This window comes from Hirundo rustica, chromosome 5, assembly GCF_015227805.2.
Source record: "Hirundo rustica isolate bHirRus1 chromosome 5, bHirRus1.pri.v3, whole genome shotgun sequence".
Taxonomy (NCBI): Eukaryota; Metazoa; Chordata; class Aves; order Passeriformes; family Hirundinidae; genus Hirundo; species Hirundo rustica.
The window spans coordinates 4,678,531-4,696,337 of record NC_053454.1 but is presented as its reverse complement, the minus strand read 5'-3'; the positions used below and the strand labels follow the sequence as shown (position 1 = coordinate 4,696,337).

General features: G+C 43.5%; 1 protein-coding gene across 1 annotated transcript; it reads left to right on the top strand.

Annotated features, from left to right (window-relative positions):
* The first annotated feature begins 956 nt into the window (after positions 1-956).
* SUCLG1 (succinate-CoA ligase GDP/ADP-forming subunit alpha) lies at positions 957-16,698 on the top strand. The gene is made up of 9 exons (XM_040064994.2): positions 957-1,066; positions 9,650-9,753; positions 10,645-10,761; positions 11,264-11,476; positions 11,565-11,622; positions 13,933-14,016; positions 14,616-14,767; positions 15,296-15,484; positions 16,445-16,698. Exons 1-9 carry the CDS (start codon positions 1,015-1,017, stop codon positions 16,469-16,471), a joined length of 996 nt encoding a protein of 331 aa, XP_039920928.1. The 5' UTR covers positions 957-1,014; the 3' UTR covers positions 16,472-16,698.
* Positions 16,699-17,807: the final 1,109 nt, after the last annotated feature.

The following is a 17,807-nucleotide window of genomic DNA, read 5'->3' as shown; positions in this document are numbered from 1 at the left end:
AGGATCATCCAGTCCCTCTCCTGGCCCTGCACAGCACCATCCCCCAGAGTCACAGCCTGTGCCCGAGAGCATTGTCCAAACACTCCCTGAGCTCTGCCAGGCTGGTGCTGTGACCACTGCCCTGGGGAGCCTGTTCAGTGCCCAGACACCCTCTGGGGAAGAACCTTTTCCTGATATCCAACCTAAACCTCCCCTGACACAGCTTCAGGCCATTCCTTGGGTCCTGTCACTGTCACCAGAGAGAAGGGATCAGTGTCTGTCCCTCCTCTTCCCTCATGAGGAATTTGTAACTGCACTGAGGTCTCCCCTCAGTCTCCTCCAGGCTGAACAGGCCAAGTGCCCTCAGCCTCCCCTCACACAGCTTCTCCTCAGGGCCCTTCACCATCCCCGTGGCCTCCTTTGGACACTCTCTAATAGTTTAATGTGTTTCTTTTATTGTGGCACCCAAAGCTCCCCAGCACTCGAGGCGAGGCCGCTCCAGCCCAGAGCAGAGCGGGACAATCCCCTCCCTTGCCCGGCTGTGCCTGATGTCTCCAGGACAGGGATGTCCCCAGGACAGGGATGTCCCTCCTGGCTGCCAGGGCACTGCTGGCTCATGTTCAACTTTTCACTCCCAGGTCCCTTTCCATGGCACTGCTCTCCAGCCCCTCATTCCCCATCTGCCCGTACATCCAGGGTTGCTCCATCCCAGGTGCAGAATCCGGCACTTTCCCTGGTTGAACCTCACACGGTTGGTGATTGCACAGCCCTCGCATTTGTGGAGGTCTCTCTGCAGGGCCTCCCTGCCTTTGGGAGTCAACAGCTCCTGGCAGTCACCGTCCCTGGCGGTGTCTGAGGACAGAATGGAAGTGTCCGTAGTGGTGCCGGCTCGCGGCTTGGACTCGGTGATCCCGGAGCCGTTCCCCACGCCCGTGGCTCCCGTGCCTACAACACCCAGAAGGCCCCGCGGAGCCGCTTCCGCCGCCGGGGCGCGCCGAGCTCGGGGCCGCCGCCGCCGTCATTGCGGACGGGACGATGTCTCGCTGCAGCCCCGCCGCCGCCCGCCTGCTCGGCCGCTTCCTCCGCCGTGAGTACCGGGACGAGCCCTCCCGGCAGCGCCGCGGGGGCCGCGAGCAGCGCCGGGGCCCGGCCGGACCGGGCAGGGCAGGGCAGGGGCCGGGCAAGGTCACGGCGGAGCGCGGCCGGGCGCGCTCGGCCCGCGGGCACCGGGGCGGGACTCGGGGTGACCCCGGGGGTCCCCGCGCTGCTCCCGGCGCTGCTCCGGGCCCTCGCTGGGCGTTGGGAGCGGGGCAGCATCGCCCCGTTCGGAGCAGGGGCACGCCTAGGCTGCGAGGGAGCTGTTTGTAAATGGAATGGGAAGTTTTCCCGCGGAGGGTGGGCGGCCGCACGTGTGGGGGCACGGAAAGGTTGTTCTCGGTGTTGTAGCCCCGGAAAGACTCCAAAGGGCAAGGGTCGAGGGAGCCCGTAGGGTTGGGGATGGTCACGGCGGGGGCTGGAGGCCTCTGGAGGGGCTTTGGATTACCCTGTGGTTTCAGCACAGCGGGGTAAATTTCTTTTTGATGCCAAGAATAAGGTTAGAGGCTTCCCTCTGTGGAGAGCAAGAGCAGTCTGAAACTAGTACTTCAACTCGATACGTTTGTGTTGTTCTGAACATCACAATGAAAAATAAAGTGCTTTTCTTTTCTCTTCTTTCTTTCTTTCTTGCTTTCTTGCTTTCTTGCTTTCGTGCTTGCTTTCTTTCTTTCGTGCTTTTTTTTGGCTGCATCCTCTTGAAGAGGAGACTTGTAGTGATAGGACAAGGGGGTAGTGGCTTCAAAGCGAAACGGAGTAAATTTAGATCGGATCTTAGGAAGAAATTCTTTACAGTGAGGAAACTGGAACAGGTTTCCCAGAGAAGCTGTGGCTGCCCCATCCCTTGACATGTTAAAGGCCAGATTGATGGGGCTTGGAGCAACCTGGTCTAGTGGAAGATGTCCCTGTCTATGTCAGGGGGTTGGAATGAGATGATTTTTAAGGTTGCTTCCAACCCAAACCATTCTGTGAGATCAGAGTGGGTATGCCCAACCACAGGAGTAGTTACTAGAACTCTAAACAGAGGAATTTGTGCATCAGTGTGGTTCTTGTAGCTGAAAATGAATGAACAGACTTAAGCCTACCTCGTTTGACTGCAGACACAGTGTTTTTGTCTCGGTGGGATGGTGACTTGCAGGTCAGGTAAAGAGATCTCACAGCCACAGGCTGGTCTGAGTAGTTCCTGTGGCACGCCTACTGTCCAGGTGGGTATCCATTCCTGCCTCTTGTTCTCCACAAGCAGGATCAGAAAACTGTTTATGCTGTTAATTTCTGCCACTTCAACTTTTTGAATTGGCTCCCTTGGGCCCACTAAGAATTTGTTCTGATCGAGGGGAACAGATGGGAATGTAGAACCTTCCAATTTGGTTTAATTTATACTCCCAGCAAAGCTACTCTTGGGTGCAGTTTTGTGTTTTAAAACCCCACATTGTTCCCTTTACAAACAGCAGTAAGAGATTCAGGGAATAGTTATTAAAATTATTTTGAGGGGTAGAAAGGAAGATATCTTAAATGGCTCAAGAAGTGTCTTTTTGCAGCTGTTCATGAAGTCTTTTACAGAAACTTCTGCAAGATGAAGTAGTCCTTCTTTGTTTTGATCAAATCTTTAGTTTGATACTCTTTAAAAAGACTTCTGAAACCTTAAATTTGAGCTTTGTACATACATTTTCACTAACAATTAACATCTGCTTCTGTTAGTGGTTTGAAATCATAAGTGTCCAGTGTGTTCTGTTGCAAAAGAGTTGCAAACCTTGTTTTTGTTGGTGCACTGCTTCGGGAGACATGCAGGGTGTGTACCCCTAAGGCTGAGATCAGGAAGTTGTGGAAATGGAGTATAAAATCTGTCAATAAATGGTGAATGCTGCTCAAAGGTCAGCTCAGAGCACTGCTGGTGTATGGACAGAATCAGGAGAGACCTGTGCTTGTCCATGTACCCTCGAAGAGTTTTTGTAGGCATCTGAAGTGACTGGAGAGTCAGGATTAGGGGTTCCACGTCCCGGAAGTGTTAGAAGGCTTTGGAGAGCTCTTAGGAGTAATTATGTGAGTAACCCTGGCTGCATAAATAACAGTCCAAATTGAAGAATTCCTTAATTGTTTTTATATCAACAGTGTGGAGGGAGGAGAGCTCACAAACCTCTACGTGTTCATGTTTTTGGTGGAGGATGCCTGAGGAAAAGCAGCTTGGCTTACGAGAAACTGAGGAGAGACTTTGATTAAGAAAGAGAGATGTGTTGAAAGAGCTGAAATTTTTCTGAATGTCATTTCCCACTAGTCTGAGATTAGTTTTAAAATGATGAGTGTGGTGTAGGCATTGCATCTGCCCTTCGCAGCCTGATTAATTTACTTAATTCCTCAACTCCGATTTCATGGTCACAGGTCTGGGTTTCCATAATTAACAGGAAGCTGGCAAGTGAAGGGTGAGAGAGAGTTTTATCAGCCATGGGGACTGATAAACAGGAATCCTTGGAGTGCATAATCCTCTTAAACAAAGGAGGAAGGTATTTTGAACAATCCCTGAATAGGATGAAGACTTCTTTGTCATCAAGGAGCATCTTCTGCTAATGTAACTGATGACTTCAGGGGTGAGTTCTGGGGATGCTTTATCCTCTTCTGCGCTGCCAGGAGCTCCCCAGAACTGTTCCAATTGTGTCAGGCCTTGCATTTGTTGGCAGAGGAAGGAGAAAGGAGATGGTTATAAACATGTCAATTAAGCATGTAGAAAATATTGAAAGGAATTCTGAGGAGCAAGCTGAAGGCCCATAACTGATGGGACATAAAGAGAGGGTGTTGGGATGTGTATGTGGAAAAGAAGACAGCAGATTAAGTAGCACTCCTCATACCTCAGTCCTTCCCTGAGCTTCCCCTGCATTGGCCGCCACTTTCCCTACTTACGTTGGAGCTCCTATGATTTCTAAGGCTTTCTTCTTTCCTTACGTAGGTTATAGAATGGAAAAGAAATATCTTCCATCATCTCTAAATTCTGGCTGTGGCTGTGTCAAGGAGCAAGAGAGGAAGAATTTCAGTCTTCTAACAATGTATCTGTCAGCTCAGGTCATTGTGGAGAGGAATCTGCTGTTTCACTCTGCTTTTATACTGGATTTGTTTTATGAGCAGCCTCAGATGCTGCCTCAGCTTCCAAATTTCCTTTTTTTTTTTTTTTTTTTTTTTTGGTTTGGGGTGAATGTGGGTAAGAAGGAGACACTTCGATTGGATTTGTGTCCATAGGAAATCTTACAAGAAGCCCTGAAAATAGTAAGTTTTGAGCTTTGTGTGGTTTGGATGAAGAAGAGGTTCAGCCTTTAGTATCTGTGCTGTCACCTGGTTTGCACAACCCAGATAGGGCAGGGCTTGGACTAGATGATCTCTAAAGGTCCCTTCCAATCCAAACCATTCTATGATTCCATGAAATATAGCTTGAGTTGCAGTATTTTAAATGACATTTGTGCCTCAGAGGTGTTGCTGCTCAAGGAGGGCCTGAAAACTCAGTGTAAATGGTAATTAAATTCCCTTTGTGCTTTAACATACCTTGGAAACGGATCAGTTTTCTTTCTAACATGTATGTTCCTGTTTGGACTCCATGATAAATAATAGGGTCTTTTTCTAGAAAGGCTTGTTAATTGTCATAGACAAGTGAGCTTTTTAAGTCCTGCTTGAGCCTAGGGATTGTGAGTTTTTTTCCTAAGACGTAAATGAGGTGGATTTTCCAGGTATTTGTACTGCAGTGAGTTCTGCTCTTGGCTGGAGGCCTTTTTGCCTGGGAATGCCAGAGTAACCAGCAGCAGTGTGTGGTGTTGGAGTAACTCTGTCCCTTAGTTTCTAATAAGGTTTCTTGACTGTTAAACAGTTGGTGTTCCATATACAGGCTTATGTCCCATTGCTAAATTTAGATATTGGTTTTTAAATCTCCCCTGAGACAGCAGGGGTTGGGTACTTGAGCAGTTTTGATAACTGCTTGGCTTTCCTGTACAGTGGACCAAAGTAGGCTCTTGCCACAGTACATCTCACTTTTTAGCTTTGTAGAAATTAATGTACTGAAAAGCTAAAACAAATGCATCTTGTTATTTGTATAACTTTATTTTTAAACCACAAACTGAACAGGGGTGGGGCAGAAATGAACTGGGAAAGATTGTCCAGTCTCTTATTTTATTTTTAATATACCTTCCTAAAGGTCTGTTACAGGCCTTTGTTGGACATGGTAATGTCCAATCTTAGAACTCTACTTGACAAAATATAACATTTCCTCTGTGCTTTTGGGAAGAGTTGGATTTGATAAGACCTGTCCTTATGCTCTAGGACTTCATCTGGAGCCTTCATCTCTGTAGCTTGGCCTGTAATTTATATGTGAGCATTAAAATAGAGGCCTTGCTGGTTCACAGCTGAAGAGCTTTTTATTTTTCTTATTTATGTATGTATTTATTTATTTATTTATTACCTCTGGTCTTCATGAAGCAGTCTGCATTTACACCTAAGCACCCAGATTATTTTTTTTTTGTAGTGAAATCAGTGGTCTGAATGGGTTTGTGAAGCAGGTCCTGGGTTCAAGTTGAGACTTGGCTTCTATTTCTGACTCCTACCTGCTGTGAACTTGGGCATGCCATTTCCACTTTCCACCTGTTTCCTTCTCATCTTGTATCTGTCTTAACTATTGAAATTGCCAGCTGCTTGCAGCCAGGACTTGCTGTTGGTGCCACGTGCAGCAGAACCTCATCCTGACCCATGGCCCTGCTGCTCCCACTCTGCTGATAACTGGGACAAATGTTGCTGCTGCAGGCAGGGCCAGGAGCAGAAGCACAGAACTGTATCAAGCCACTTAAAACCCCTCAAAACTCAGACTCATCCAGCCCAGAAACTGCAAGATGATTTTTAGGGATTTTCCCCATAAATCACTTCAAGAATATTTTGCTCTGCAGACGTTTGCCCATGCTAAGCTGCCTTTCTCTGGAGACAGCAAATGGTCCTAATCTATAGCCAGGGTTTTAAAACCAGCTGTATTTTCTCTGAAGAAAGGCCTTACAATAATCTAAGAAGCACATATGGTTTTCAAGACTGTATCCATACAAAGCTTAAATTCTAAGCTGCCATTTAGATATCAGTGCCTAATTTTTTTTTTTTTTGATAGTTTAGAAAATGCTCAAAAGCTTTTTATCTTCGAAAAATATATTTATCCAGTCTTCTGAAAATGGAGGATTGACAAACTTAAGCTTTCAAAAACGTTTTTGTGCAATGTTATAAATGTCTGAAAATAGATCTGGAATGAGCAGTTGAACTGGAAGTGTAGAATTGCTGTAAGGTGCAGAGAAATGTGACTATTTGTCAGTTAGTCAATAACAAAGAGACTGTGGTGTCTCCCTCACTGGAGATACTCAGGAACCATCTGGACACAACCCTGTGCAATGTGCTGTGGAATGACCCTGCTTGAGCAGGGACCATCTGACCCACTGTAATCCCTTCCAACCTGACCCATTCTCTGATTTTTGTTTTTTTCCAGGTACTGAAATTGCTCAGTGGCAGATATGTGGCTAGCAAGCATCCCTCTCTTTGCAGGTGGATTGGTCAGTGGTTGGGCACAGACTCTGTAAAACTTAGGTCTGAATCAGTTTATGCTGCATGTTTTTCTTTCCCCTTGCAGGCCCATTTTCAAACAGTCATTCCCATTCTCCTGGCAGCCTGCAGTGTTCTCCCCAAGGCCTTGCTGGTGGTCAGGGCTGTATCCAAGGGGGATGGATCATCCTCTGCTGTCCTCAGGGTTGGGTTTCACCCAGGCACATCTCGTGACCATGAGGGATGGCCTGAGTGGCTGGGCTCAGGTAGATTGATTCTCTGCTCTCCTGACCAGCATTCCAGCTGTTGCTGTTTCTGTTTTGCCTCTCCTTTGCTGGAGGCAGGCTGCTCTTCACCAGATGTGCCTTTGAGTTGATTGAGGTGCAGGGCCTTGCAGCCCTGTCTAGGAAGACCAAGTCCTCAGTTGAGAACTAAGATCATCCTGTGCTGCCTTCTGTAGCAGCGGGTTCTGTCTCCCCTCCCACAGCCAGCCTGGTAGCCTTGTTCATTAAATCTCAGCCTTAGACATATTGTCATCAAATCATAGAATCACAAAATGGTTTGGGTTGGAAGGTGACCTTAAAAACCATCTTTTTCTGCCTGCCTACCATGGGCAGGGACACTTTCCTCTAGACCAGGTTGTTCCAAGCCCCATCCAGTCTGACCTGGAACACTCCAGGGATGGGGCAGCTACAGCCCTGGACAACCTGTGCCAGGGCCTCACCACCCTCTCAGTACAGGTTTTTTTTTTCCTAATATCCAATTTAAATGTGCTATCTTTCACTTTGAAGCCATTCCCCCATGTCCTGTCATTACATGCCCTTGTCAATAGTATTGCCCCATCTTTCCTGTAAGTTCTCTTCAGGTACTGAAGAGATTTGATTGCCCCCAAAGGCTTCTCTTTTCTAGGCTGAACAATTCCAGTTCTCTCAGCCTTTCTTCATAGCATCCTCATAGCTCCATCCCTCTCATCAACTTCCTGTCCTCCTCTGGACTCACTCTGGCTGCTCCAGGTCCTTCCTGTGCTGGGTCCCAGAGCTGGAGGCAGCTCTGCAGGTGGGATCTCACCTGAGCAGGGCAGAAGGGCAGGATCCCCTCCCTCACCTTGCCCACCCTGCTTTGGATGCAGCCCAGGATACAGTTGGGGTTTTTTATGACTTTTCCTAAGGATTTCACATGGATTTTGTCTGTTACTGCTTTGTATTTCCTGGTATAACGAGTTCTGCAACAGGATTTGTTGGGATTTAGGTTAAAAACCTGCAGGTCACTAAGCTGAAGTGCACTTTTGCCGCTTTCCTTACAAAGTTTATTGCATCCTAGTCTGTACATTTCTGTATAGAATTTTACTTTGTGTCTGTGTGGAGTTGAGGATTTGCTGCAGCTCCTTAAAGACCAGCAGAACGTGGCTGGAGTTAAGCCCTGGGTTTGCCAGCACTTTCTAAGAACAGAGTAAGGACTTTAGGTTTAGCAGAAGCACTGAGGTGTGTAGGCTGCTTCTGGTATGGTTTGGTTTTTCTGTTCCCTCCTTTGAATACAGCTAAAGCATAAAAGCAGTGTAGCACGAAATTTTAGTTGGCAAGAGAGAACTGTGTAGCTCTGTGATGGAAATGTGTGTATACCTGGATCTTAAAAAGTTTCTGCATATTTACTAACCCCTAGAAATTCTGTTGTTATAATAATTTAATAATGCATTTTAACAAATTCTGTGCATTATCATGAGAATGCATTTTTACTTCTTTCTCCTTAAAAGCTTTTACTCCCTTCCTAAAAAGAAAAAAATATTCCCTTGTTCAGATATGCCTGAGTATGTATATGGAACAGTCTGGGGACCATGATTCAGGATCTGTTATTTTGATTTCAGTTTCACTATTTACTTCCTTAAGTGTTAGCTACTAAAGTTTTAAAAGAGCTAAAGGGGTAAATTGTAACATAGTGGTGTATATATTGGAGAACCTGTATTAGGATTGTGCCTTCCCAGGTTCACTCTATATATAAATTGTAAATTAAGGTTTTTATGTCAAACACTTGAGGGGAGTGAATTGGTTCTGATCCCCTCAAAACTCTGGTGTTTGAAAAAGTGTATGGTAATAAACTTAGGTGTGCATCCTATTGATACCAGAAACTCTCCCCCTTCTCATTCTCTTTTCTTCTGTGGTAACATTCTGTGCATTTGTTGTCATCATTCCTTTCCTTTCCTTTCCTTTCCTTTCCTTTCCTTTCCTTTCCTTTCCTTTCCTTTCCTTTCCTTTCCTTTCCTTTCCTTTCCTTTCCTTTCCTTTCCTTTCCTTTCCTTTCCTTTCCTTTCCGCACAGATGCAGTCATTCCCCTTGACTTTTTGTTGCCAGCACGTACTGTGCTCTTTTTCTACAATTCTGTTGTGTTGTTTTCTTCTCTCAGCACCAGGGTTGTGAGAACTAAATTGAAAATCACCCTTGTGGATTATCTGGAGAGCTGTGTTTCCTCATGAGCCCAAATGTGTGTCCAGCACTGATGCCATAGCTAGGAATCTGTTGGAAAAAGATCTCTTGCTGTCTGTCGTAGTTGGCTGAGGGATCCTCGAGCTCCTCAGTGTCTCTTGTTGTCTGGACTGTGCTCTGTTCATAGGAGGTGTCACACAGTACCAGTGTTGTAACACTGGTACTGTGTGACACCTCCTGGATATGGGGATTTTAGTTCTGCTTTGTCACTTTGCAGAGTATCTGAGAAGATAAAAAGGTGTTCGTTTGCAAATGAAAGTGGTGCTTAAGAAGTTGTTTCTGTCTGTCAGGAGGAATCCTGATATCGAGTACTCAGTACGAGAAACCTCTCCTAATTTCTAGTCAATCGGGTAATCAGCATAATAGGATGAGCTACAGGTGTTCAGTGTCTTAGAATGACAAGCACTGAATGAGGCTTCAGAGCTGCTTTTGAAAACATGAGCTGCTCGTGATATTTTGATACAAGCATTGATTGATATGCACTTACTTGGTAGGATGTTTTTTGACTCAGAGTCTGCCAAAGGAGTGGATTAATAGTTTGTGCTCTCTTTTCTCTCCAGTTCAACAGAATGGAGTCCGACACTGCTCCTACACAGCATCCAGGAAAAACCTGTATGTTAACAAAAACACAAAGGTTATCTGTCAGGGGTTTACAGGCAAACAGGTATGTTTATAATTTCTTCTATCAGCATTTCAATCAGAAAGATAATTGGTCAGAAAACATAATTATATATGAAATGGATTGTATTATAACTATATTCATATTGTATCCAATTATGGATTGTATCCACAATTATATGTGGAATGGAAACTGCCTTTGTGTTGATAGGAAGCTGGACTTCTTTCAGGAAGGTCTCTTCAGCACTGTAGTTTACATTCTTTGGACCAAATACTGGTGCACAAGCTTGAAAGTTGGTTTTGAGTCATCTCTATTACAGTGCTTTTCATTTTTGTTTTTGATATTGTATACAGCTGAAAAGGTTTCTTTGTAAAAGGCTATTTACAAAAAAACTGCAAAAACCCGCCCATTTTCAAAATACTTCTTTCAAAATGCATTTCAATATCAATGCCTATGAATTAAATTTCTGGTTTTATATCAGGATATTTAATAATTTTCTCATATTCACTCTTTTTACACATTTGCAGGCAGAGAAGGCTGCTTTTGTAAAAAAAGCTAGTCATGGATGAGCATGCTAATTTCTTCTATTTCACTGTAGTGTTTGTCATCTGCCAGACTTAATGTGGAAAAAAAACTGTGTCTGCTGTGCCTGCAGATGTGTTAGCAGCACACAACAGAATGCCCTTTAGCGTGAAACTACAGTGCTCTGATTGAAAAAAAGAGCATATTGGCGTGTTCCAAATTCATCTAAAATGTGTAGATGCACTCTCCAAAATACCTGATTATATATATATGTGTGTAGAGAAAACTTCCCTTCCTATTGCAAATTTCAGTGACATAAATTGCCCTCAGAATTATAGAGATCGTCAAACTTTTTGGTTAACTTTTTTTTTGCCATTATGTGCCTTATGACTTTACTTATTTTCTCTCTGACAGGGCACCTTTCACAGCCAGCAGGCATTGGACTATGGCACCAATCTAGTTGGAGGAATTTCTCCAGGGAAAGGGGGAAAAACTCATCTAGGTCTGCCTGTGTTTAATTCTGTGAAGGAGGTAATTTGCAGCAGTGACTGGAAGGCACGGAGTTTAAAGCTGAAGGGCTCCTTATTTCTTTGCTCACGCTGGACAGACAAATATTTGAGCCATGGATATCACTGGGCAAAGAGTGAAATAGAAGTCTTGTAAAAGAGGAAGCATTCAGGGTGGTCAGGCACGAGTTTGGCTTCCGCTGTGAACTTCACAGAGCCTGGGTACACTTGCTTTGTGAATGCAGCTAGTTTCTGATTGATTCTGCTGTGCATGACGAATATTTAGCAAACTGTTACCTAAGAGTATTTATGATGGTGGTCACGGGGCGGATCCTTTCCAGACAGCCGTCAGTTCTCAGTTCCCTGGTTGTGTCCCATCTTCAGGGAATTTAACACTTGCTTATAGTAGATTAATACGCAGCCTTCATTCATGCCTGAGAGTGGATGTGTTTTAAAAGACTTGTTGTCAAACATTCTCTTCAGCCCCGCTAAACACACGACGTGGTTTTTTGTTGTGTCTGCTGCAGGCCAAAGAACAAACGGGTGCTTCAGCCACTGTCATCTACGTCCCTCCCCCATTTGCTGCTGCTGCCATCAACGAGGCCATCGATGCAGAGATGCCCCTGGTGGTGTGCATCACCGAGGGCATCCCCCAGCAGGACATGGTGCGGGTCAAACACAGGCTGCTGCGGCAGGGCAAGACCCGGCTGGTGGGCCCCAACTGCCCCGGAGTCATCAATGTAAGTGACCTCTGGCTTTGGTCCAAGGCTGAACTGTTCCTAGTGCTGCTTTGAATGTTCCATCTGACTTCTCCCACTCTTTCCTTAGCCTGGAGAATGTAAAATTGGTATCATGCCTGGTCACATTCACAAGAAAGGAAGAATTGGTGAGTTTTTGAATATTTATGCGTCATCTAAAACCCAAGTTTGGTGTCCTTGCGTTCTTCCTTGTGAGGCAAGGCACATCCTGCCCTGGAGAGAGTTGATAGCATTGGGAGACAGCTTGTCTGTCCTCAGTTTGTATGTGAATTTTAGCATTATCAATCCTGAAGGCCCGAATTGGGCATTCTTCCATAGCAGACACAGGGTGCTGATGGTAGAGGCAAAGCAATTGGGAATTCCTGTAGGTAATGTGATTGGCTTGGTATCCTCAAAGGAGAGCCTTGAGGAAACTTCCATTTTTCTTGGGATTTGAGAGCACTAAGCTCCTAATGCTATTCTTTCCAACAGCTTGGCTGCTTAGGACTGGGATTCTACTCTCCTAGTCATTTCAGTACTACAGCAAAGAGAAGAGACTATAGGCAAGTTTAGAACATAATTTAGACAACTATGAAGCCATCAGAAGTGGAAGTGACAAATGTACCCAATTTTCAGGCAGTGTGGTAAAGGGCAGGAAGGCAATGACTTGTTCATAATCAATGTTGGTCACACCCCCTGTGTGTAGTGAGTTACACAACCTGTTCCATGCAAATCTCTTGTCTTGACTTCTGTCAGCTCCTTGTTGTAAACTATAGAAATAACAACTTGATTTTTTTTTCCCCAATAATGCAGTTCAGGAGCTGTAGAGAAAATTATTTTGAAATGTACATTTGTACTTAGGTAGAGCTTCAGAAATACTGTAAACAGCACATGCTGCTGTTGCCTGTCAGCAAGGTAACCAGTTTCACTTGAGCACAGTAGTATCCTTTACAACATTACCATTTTTTTTTTTCATGGAAAGTGTGTTTATTGTGGGAAAGCCTGTTCACTGCTGTTGAACTACATGGACTCAGTGCAGTTTTTCTAGCATGAGTAGCTATCTCTGCTGTGTAACCTCTTCTGACTTGAGAATAGACTGCACCTTGGGAATGCTGGAAGATGTGTTAACACTCGTGTTCCAAGATACGTCCCACCTCCAGCTTTCACAAGTACCCATAAACCTGAAACTGAAAAATCAAATGGCTGAGACATTGCTCTGTGACTGTCAAAGGTAACATCAACCAATGTTGCCCTGAGCTCCCTTTTGAATCAAAGTTCTGTTCAGATTTTCTAAATATATACAAGAAACATGTTGCAGTCACAAGTTACTGGAATCTGAATGCAAGGCACATCAAGTGCAGAAGAATATTTAAAATCTTGAATCCAGTAGCTCTGCCATTGCTGGAAATGTTTTCAATGGTGATCCAGGAATCAAGGAATAAAAATGTAGATTTGCCACCTTCCCAGTTTTATCTAACGTGTGACCTTTGGTGATGTGCTCTCCAGCTTTTTATTACTGTGAGGCATCCAATAGTCATCTGAATAAACTGTGATGCAAGGTACAAAAATAGCCACAGTCTTTGAACTTTCATCTGTGTCTTCTCTGAGGCAATCTGATCTTAGTGGTAAACAGGGAGGTCTTTTCAGTCATAGCAAGGGAAAAACCCTGTGCTAGAATACATCTGAGCTGGCCAACAGTATAAATTGTTGATAAAATTAAGGTTCTTAGTCTAGTGTGTATTTTCTCCTCTGTTCATACAATGTACGTGTTATATTCCTTGTTATATGGCTTGAAGTAGATAGAAGATGGTGTCTGTTTTTCCTGAGAACCTTTCCTTTTGTAGTGTTAACAGAAGTCTTGACTTGAAAAATGAACAAAAAGCCATGCAAATATTTTGCCCCTGCTCTAAGGTCTGTGCTACCTTCCCTCCTGATTTTAAAACTGGGGTTATGGTCTCTGATATTGTAATGTAAATGCAATATGTGCTCTGTACAGCAGCAACAAATGCCTTAATAGTGATAATTTGCAATTGTGCAGCATTTTTTTGTTCTGGAAGATCTGTTGTGTGCCTGGCCATACTGGGGATGTGATTAATACAGAATTCTTTGGTTAACTATTGAGCTTTAACTCTCTTTCAAGTCCAGTGCATCAGCTACTCACATAAAAGATAAGAAGTATGTTCTTTTATTTGCTTTTCAGTTTTCTTTCCTGGTAAGGTTTTAATGTGACAAAAATATTATTGACTTTCTGAGCAGCTTTAGTCCATTGACAGTTATGTGTCAAAAGGTGAAAACCAACAAATAGTACAGAAAGGATCTTACAGAGTGTTTTGGCAAGGACAGCTGGAAAACCTGGAATCTCATGTTGTTTATTGAGGTGATTTTCATTACTGTAAGAGCAGCTGCCCCTAGTTATGTGCTGTGTTAGTGGTAAGTTTATCTTCTTTTCTTTCCTCAAGGTATTGTGTCAAGATCTGGAACACTGACATACGAAGCTGTTCATCAGACAACACAAGTTGGGTTGGGGCAGTCTTTTTGCATTGGTAGGTTCCCTCAGAATCAGCCTGTTGGACCTAGACTAATCTGCTTTTCTTCACAAGCATAAATCCAAAATAATTGCTTTTTGCCAGTGTAGAATTTGCTGAATAGCAGTTGTGTGGAGGAGTGGGATCCCTATGTGCTGGGAAGAGTACAGCCCTTTCTCTGTTATCATTTCCACATCAAGTTAATAAAAGCCTTAAAACAAGCTTTGAACAGAGAACTGCCAGCAAATACAATGTCAGTTTGGAAACAGACTGTCCCAAGAAGTTTAGTGTTGTAAAGGATTAGGGCATTTAGTTGGGTGTGTTAAGTAAATGCATTTTTCTTACACCAAAATTGTGGAGCTGGGGTCTCGGTCCTTCTTTGTCTGTAACATTTTGTTCATGGTTTGAAAGGTGAACATTCAGATATCAAAGCTTTCTGTAAATTTTGGGGGAGGTATTTGGAGCAAGAATTTGGCACACTGTGACTTGGGTAAAGCTGTCTGTCTTATGAGCCTTTGGGAATACTCATGCTGAAATTTACTTTTAAACTTCTATTGTAAGTGCAGTATCTTTATCTTGAATTACTCTTTTTTTTCTGGCTTTAATTTTTTTTTTAGGTATCGGAGGTGATCCCTTCAATGGAACTAATTTTATTGACTGCCTTGATGTCTTCCTGAAGGATCCTCATACTGAGGGGATCATATTGATTGGGGAGATTGGAGGAAATGCTGAAGAAGATGCAGCAGCATTTTTGAAAGAAAATAATTCTGTAAGTCATAAAACACCTTGCTTCCAGACACTTTCATACTTAGACAGCTTCTTCTGCCACATCAAAGAAACTTAGTCCAGTCCCTCATCTCTGTTTACAAAAACCCCAAACAGTCATGTTTATTTTAAAGAAAGAGTTGAGATTAAGAGTATTGTCCAGATTAAATCTGATGGTTGGACTTGGTGATTTTAGAGGTCTTTCCAGCTATATTCTGTGGTTCTGTGAACTGGAGAGCAGAACTGTCAGCTTTAGAATTTTATTCCTGTAACAATATTTGTAGTGATTTTTTTTTTTTGGTATTATACCTGGGTCTGTAGAAAGATTTAAAGTTTCTGTTTGCTTCTGGTTTACGATGATTATCAGGAGAGAAGGTTTTCCGCACTTCTTTGTGCTGTGCGAGCTATTTAATGACTTTGCCTGGCGAGCTGATATTTAAATAAAAAATACGAAATGAACGATTTTCCACCTGGAAATCCTCTCACCTTTTCCTCTCACCCTCCTCCACGTAACACACTTCTCTCTTCCCAGGGCCCCAACGCCAAGCCAGTGGTGTCCTTCATAGCCGGCCTGACGGCTCCTCCGGGCCGGCGGATGGGCCACGCTGGAGCCATCATTGCTGGGGGAAAGGGGGGAGCCAAGGAGAAGATTGCAGCCCTCCAGAGCGCAGGGGTAGTGGTCAGCATGTCCCCTGCTCAGCTGGGCAGCACCATCTACAAGGTTGGTTCCTCAAGCGTTGGCTCATCCAGAGCAAGAAGCCACTTCTGAGGGAATATGAGCTGGGAGTCCATCACTTACCCGGACGCTCTATTGCTCTGAACTTGCTTAAACATAAGAACTCTGTTGGCTGGACAAGCTGAAATTACAACATAAAAGATATGTGCACACAGTTTTATTTGATATTGTTTTATGGAAAAGTAAATGTAGCAAAATAGACAAGAGATTACATTCTGCTTTCAACTGTAGCTACGTGTTAAAATTGTTTTCTGGATGCAAAGAGCCTGAATTAATGTAAAATATGAGAACATTATTTTTAAGTAGGGTATTTGTGGAAGGAGAGCCTTGGCATATAATTCAGAGTAATGGTTCAATACATACAGCTGATAAACTGAGGTGTGGAATGGGATTATTTGCATTTTACTTAATTCATATCCAAAAAAGGGATTGCTTCACAGCTAGAGGAGATGCATAATTCAGCTCTGTTAGGTATTTTTTGTTTCCTGTGGTGACTGTGTAGTACAGCATCTCCACAGGCTGCTGTGGGATTCTTCCCTTCTTCTGTTGTGCTTTTTCTTTACTGAAATGAAAATCTTGATTTTGTTGCTTCCCTGGCTTGAGTCCTTTACTGTAAGGATTCTACTGCAGTTCTGATGCAGAATTGGTGTTTTTCAAGCCCATTATGCTGTGTCAGGGAGCAAATGGTTCCTTGACAGCATTGCAGTCTGGCAGTGACTACAGTCTGGCTTTCCAGAGCTGGCTTGTTAATGTGAGGTGCGAGAATGCTCAGTTTCCTTTCCCCCTAACTTGCACACTTTATGCTTTTTATATTTTAATTTTTAATACCAATGTTTAGTTCTTATAATCAGATTTCCTAAGTTATATACAAAGTAATTTGAAATAGAAGAATAATAGAAGCATTTGCTGTTTTCTCTGCTGGTAACATTTGTGTGCTCTTTGCAGGAGTTTGAGAAAAGGAAATTGCTGTAAGAGAAGACACTTTGGAATACTTTCTCCAAAACACCAGTGCAGCACCCGGCCTCTGCTTTCCTTTTGTCTGCTAATCTTCAGTTGTCCCAATGACTTGACATTGGTCAATGAATTTGACTTGGAAGCCATAAACCTCCTGGCTAAACCTGTTTTGGTGTCTCCTTGTTTCAGACATTGTCACCCTGTTGTAAATCACAGCAAATTAATAAATCTACTACTAAATCTGATCCATCTTTTGAATTCCTGAAGCAGAGCCGCTTCTTCGGTCATCATAAACAAAATCTTTTATAACTTAAGCACTGCCCCTTTTTAAGGTAAAGTTGCTTGTAGAGCTGCTTTTAAGGATCAAGGCACTGACTTTATGCACATACCACACTTGGCTTTATTTTTAAGAAGTCCAGTCCTGCTCATTCGTTGCTGGCCAGTACCTTTGAACAACAGGCCAAAGTTTCCGTCCATTAAACCAAAGCTGCTTGATCAGAAGGGATTGGTGTTGATCCACGTAGCTGGATATGCCTGAGGTCCAGACTTTCTCTTCAAGGCTGATTAGCCGTGCACAGTGCAGTCCTCTACTGGCAAGGAATTCTGTTTGTTGTGTATAGAGATGGAATTGTTATTGATAAAAATTAATATAATTTCACATGCAATATATATATTCAAAATAGTCTGTAACTATGAAGATGATTTGGTCTTTAGCTGACATTACCCTGATTTCCATTTTATCTTAACTTGCATTGCACTGCTTGTGTTCTCAAATCTAAGTAACAATGGGACATAGTGAGGAGAATTATTATTCTCCAGAAGAGAACATAATGTAACCTTCTTGTTAACCACTCCCAGCACTGTAATGAAAACCCCATTTTTTTTTACTCTGGATATAGCCCAAGTATTGTGCCTCTAAATGTTGAAAGTTTCATCAGGATGGACTGAAACCCCAGACTGCTTTATATAAAGGACTGAAAGTCATGTAACCTGGCACTTGTTTAAAGCTAACCTTGTGTTCCATAAAGGTGCTGTTACAAAAACTCGTGTCGGTATTTATTTAAAATTGTTCTTACTTTTCCTACTCAGATAAATCCTTGTGGAATTTCTCTTGCTGAAGCAAGCAGGTGTGTCAGTACTGACATTTGCAGCTACTAGAGCTAAGCCCTGATGAAGTGCATGAGGGACAGGTTGTCCCTCTGCACACTGAGGGTGTATTCATGCACTTGATGTATGGTCTGGCATCAGCCAGGTGACCCAGGCCTTGGGACACAGAGACCAGGTGCTGCATTGTTCACCTTGGCATGATTTACTGAAATGAACCTAACACCCTGTCACTGGACAGCTGAAAGCA

Bases quoted from the DNA above. Each gene is read 5' to 3' on its own strand.
- SUCLG1 (XM_040064994.2), top strand. From the start codon at position 1,015: ATGTCTCGCTGCAGCCCCGCCGCCGCCCGCCTGCTCGGCCGCTTCCTC. The intron at 10,762-11,263 runs GTAATTTGCAGC...TGTCTGCTGCAG, and splicing joins TGTTTAATTCTGTGAAGGAG to GCCAAAGAACAAACGGGTGC. The intron at 11,477-11,564 runs GTAAGTGACCTC...CTCTTTCCTTAG, and splicing joins ACTGCCCCGGAGTCATCAAT to CCTGGAGAATGTAAAATTGG.